The sequence below is a fragment of the Pundamilia nyererei genome, unplaced genomic scaffold (genome assembly GCF_000239375.1).
Source record: "Pundamilia nyererei isolate P.nyererei 1_Seehausen unplaced genomic scaffold, PunNye1.0 scaffold00173, whole genome shotgun sequence".
Taxonomy (NCBI): domain Eukaryota; kingdom Metazoa; phylum Chordata; class Actinopteri; order Cichliformes; family Cichlidae; genus Pundamilia; species Pundamilia nyererei.
Window position 1 is genome coordinate 1,042,069 of NW_005187574.1, and position 4,477 is coordinate 1,046,545.

The 4,477-nt window shown below is 40.0% G+C and overlaps 1 protein-coding gene across 4 annotated transcripts in view; it reads left to right on the forward strand.

Moving 5' to 3' along the window:
• The window catches only part of lrit3b (leucine-rich repeat, immunoglobulin-like and transmembrane domains 3b), a 15,882-nt gene extending 13,611 nt beyond the window's left edge, over nucleotides 1-2,271 (forward strand). For 2 of the 4 annotated variants that reach the window (XM_005746144.1, XM_005746145.1), the window contains exons 6-7: nucleotides 1,578-1,618; nucleotides 1,696-1,758. In XM_005746144.1, the coding sequence (XP_005746201.1) occupies nucleotides 1,578-1,617 (40 nt within the window). In that variant the 3' untranslated portion in view covers nucleotide 1,618; nucleotides 1,696-1,758. Of the gene's footprint in view, nucleotides 1-1,577; nucleotides 1,619-1,695 lie in introns of all 4 variants that reach the window. The other 2 variants (XM_005746142.1, XM_005746143.1) reach the window with 2 other exon arrangements.
• Nucleotides 2,272-4,477: the final 2,206 nt, after the last annotated feature.

Below are 4,477 nucleotides of genomic sequence, written 5' to 3' on the forward strand. Positions count from 1 at the left end.
TGTTTTTAAAAAGTAACTAAGTAATTAATTACTTTTGAAAATAAGTAATCAGTAAAGTAACAGGATTACTTTTTTGGGGGAAGTAATCAGTAATTAGTTACTGATTAGTTTTTTCAAGTAACTTGACCAACACTGATTATGTCTGGACATGTAAGTGTTGTTTTTTTCTTTGTTTGTTAGCTTAGTGCATCAGTCTACATCCTTTGAAAAAGCAGATGAAAAAGTCCAAACACACATTATCAGTCTTTGGTCTCAGGTGCGCTGTGTTTAGTTTTGCTTCTCTCGTCTTGCTTTCCTGATGAGTTTCAGCTGTGTTTCCAGATGTTTCCTCTCTGCCCCAATCACCTTTCCGACTGGCCCGAGGGTGTGCCTCAAAGTCTCCCCTGTCTCCTGACTCCTATTTCTAACCTCTTTTTCTTGACTTCAATAAAAACATCACTGAGGTCAAGGAAATGTGGGTAGGAGAATTGGACTGGAGCATGGATCAGCCTGACACTAGTATCTCCTTAGTGTGAAAAGTACTGTTTAATTTAATCTGTGGACTCCCAGGGCCAGATCTTCAGGCCGTGTTTCTTGAACATCACAAGAACTAGAGGAAGGACAACTTACTCTGTCTGCATGGGGTTGTTATATAGTTTCTCCCCTTCTCCCTCCTCCCTCTCTTTCTCTCTCCAGTCATTGTTGATATGCAGTCAACCAATGTCCAGCCTCTCTCTCTCTGAGTTTTCACCTACTTTAACTAAGGAGGAGGTTACTTCATTAAAATCACATCATTTCATTTTCTCCTTTTCTAGGTTGTACTTTCACACGATTTATCAGTAACTCCATCACATATGAATATAGTTTTCATGTTTCATGCAGTTTATGCTATTTTACTTCAGCAGGATTTATCATAAGTTCAGTCACATGACTACCATAACTCTTTGACAGCTAACGACTTCAACGAATGTTGGAGGCAGAAGTAAGTTCAGGGCTTTTTACTTCGTTGTTAGTCCAATGGTTGACATCTTTTCCCCCATAAAACTAAAAACAGACATAAAGTAAATATTACAAAATGTCTTTTCCTTAACTTATACTTCTAGGTTATAAACTATAAAATAAACAATAAAATACTATACGACAGCATAACAAGCAAGCTACAATGAAAAATTCCTATTTTCTAAAGCTAAAGTTGGATCAGATTCACAGGATTGGGCTCTGTTGTAACCCTCGGAGGCACTTGCAAGAGAATATTCACTAGAAATGAGCTGAGCTATGTGGCTATTGTGAGCCGGATTGACTGCATCAGAAGTACAGGAGACTTTGGCCACACAGACATAATATTTTCTTACTCACCACTCATCCATCACAGAAGCACAAGTGCAAGCACCCAGAACAGGACTTCCATTGAGAGAGCTACACATGGAATGCACAATGAAAACAGCCCAGAGGTGCATGAGAAAATAATTTTGAACATGAGATGGGCCAAATTTTAATCAAGTGAAACTTTTGATTTTATAAGCTCATTCCTAAAGTTTTTAACTACATCTTGTTTTAATGTGTAACTCCAAAGTTTCTTTGGGTCTCTGGTTTGTTAGGGACTCAGGAGTACCCAGGCCTGTAAGACTTCCTTTGTAAGGTACTCTTTTAAGTTAAAAGCAAAAAGCTAAATGTAGGGTGCCGAGAGCTAAGATTGTACAACTCTCTCTGTTCCAGTTATGCAGGAATCTCCGCGGGTGGGGGTCCGCTGGTCGATTATCAGCCTGAACGGGTTATCATACAAGGATGCTGGTGAATATCGCTGCCAAGCCCGGAACATGGCAGGAATTTCTGAAGCCCTGATTAAACTGAAAGTCATGGGAATCACAAAACTACCCCATCTTCCAAAGAAGTCCAGAAAGATTTCCTCCAAACCCCCATCAAAGTACAGGAAACCATACCAGATCTCAGCTATCACCAACGTCCCCTCAGTGAAGGATAATCAGATACTATCAAGTATCACACCATTTTCCAGTAACCAGGCCAAGAAACCTCAAAGCCTCGTGACTTTTTTGGAGCACGTTAGAAAATACTAAATGAAATCAGCAGATGCAAAGAGACAGGAACATGATATAGATCTAGTCTGTGGCTACCTGACCATTGTAATTTGATTTACTGTTGCTGAAGTTTCTCAGTGTTTGTTACAGAGCGGAGGTCATGGCGGTGGGAAAATAAAGGAAATAAAGGTTACTGTTTGTTAAAGCTCTAGTGTTGCAGCAGTTAATGTGAATTACTCGCTAAATAAAAACATAAGACAAAAATGTGCGTGTTGTTTCTGTGATGCAGTCTGCATGTTTGTGAAAAAAAAGTTTTATTCAGTTCAAATTTCAAAATGTGCCTGTTTGTGTTCTTGGCAATAAATCTTATACAGGTGAAAAGCCTGTTTATTCCCTTTAAATGGTGCCACATTTATAAGGAAAATGCATTTGTGAGTTGAGCAGCAGAGTTAGGTTTGTGGGATGCACCCATCAAAAACTTCACAAAGCTTCCCTGCAGTGTCAAACACCTTATTCTGCCATTGACTCTTGTTTTGAGCTTTTGGTACCCCAGGCGCTGACAACCAGGTGCCTGATTTGTACCAGATTAGCAGCATATGTGAGCATGGACCCTGCTGCAGTGGTCAGTTTTGTCTTCTCCAAGCAAGACATCTTTGACTGAAAACGCTAGGGCCCATGTCATGGGGCGAATTCAACCTGGCATGCTTCAAAACCAAGATGCAGCATGATGGGGCATGCCAGAGAAGGGCTGGAAAGTGGGCTCCCACCATGTTTTCTTTACCCTGTCAGCACTTAGGAACCATAGGCAGTCTTCTACAGAGTTGCAGTCAAAGTTTGCAGGACAATATGGCCAACGGGTCTCTACCCAGAGAACTTGGAGAAGACTGCATACAGCCAATCTCCGGTCTCATAGGGCTGCCAGGAGGCCCTGACTGCTCTTCACAGTCAGGCCTGTTTGTGCTGGTGTCGGCAACAAATGCATTAGAACCTGAACATGTGGAAGAAGACAGAGAGAACGCTATGTTGACTTCTAGCGTCAAAAACCTTGAGACAGGCTTTTGTGTTTTTTACCAAAGTATCTCTATGTTTTGCTGTAAAATGCAGCACAGGTTTCCTTTGAACACGAGTCAGGCGACAGACTTGTAGCCATCAGTTTAGCTGTTCTCATCATCAGAAACCATGTTGTCATTTTGGCAGTATGCTTATTATTGTATTGATGACTGGCAATCATGGCGTCAGCCTGTGCCTGTACAGTGCATCAACAGCCACCCACTGAAGCATTTTAATCTAATCTCTCTCAGCCTTCTTCACTCATGCAGCTCCATATCACACCTTTTACTTCACTGTCTGCACTATAAGCTCATTGTGATAATCCAGGTGAGGGTCATGGTAAAACATGCTGTACCTGAGCCCAACAGATTTATGTCTGTGAAAAATAAGACACACAAAAGGTTCATGGCGTCTCATAAACGTCATGAAAGAATCATGACTTTAGACGGTGATTAAAATTTTGAGTGACAGTGATTGTTGTCTCTTATGCAGATCCTATGCACAGTTCAAGGATAAGGGAGCCATTACATTTACGACTGTCTTATCTGTATGATATAACAGGGCCAATAAATCCACAAAATGCTCACTGTCACATGAGCTGTTGGTTAAACGTTCTTTTACACTTTAACTACAGTAGAAACAAAACTTACTACATAACGTCCTGGTGTCAACACCTTCTATAAAACACTTACATAAATATAATAAGTACATGCTTTCACAAAGATCACAAGTGCTCACTGAAGTCACCTATGGGAGGTTTTGGAAGGTCATGAAATACATAATCAAAAGACCAGAGAAAGTAGAGACTTTCTTTACTTAAGTAGAAACACAGGTTAAAAACTCGTCCAGTAAAAGTTGCAGTAATGAAGCAACTTTTTTTACTGCCCAGTATAAAACTACATTTTCATGCGACATTTGAATAAGACAAAGTTTTGCAGGATGTTTCACAATATGAAATCCAATAATGACATCGCATGTAAGCTTTAAATTAGCGGTTTATCAAACATCACTTTAAATCTAACCGCTCTTCTTCCTCTCCGGTCCTGTCTTTATCTTTCTCCTGATCTCTGAGTGAAGTTAGCGCTCTTAAAGTGATAGAAACACTAAATATAAAACTCAGTTCATACTCGCTCCTCTTCTATAGAGGTAGCTATAGAAGACGGACACCTGCTCTCCTTCCGACCCACTTCAACCCCTGAGTATAAACACTATGGATGATACTGTTGAACCTAAAATAACTAGCCTGCTTTCAACATGTAAGAAGCAGAAAGTACGGATATTTGTGTAAAGATGGAGGGAGTAAAAGTAAAGTTGCTAGAAAAATAAATACTCAAGTAAAGCACAGATACCTGAAATTTCTACTTAAGTACAGCAAATACAGGAAGTATTTGTAAGTTTTTACTTTCCAAAAG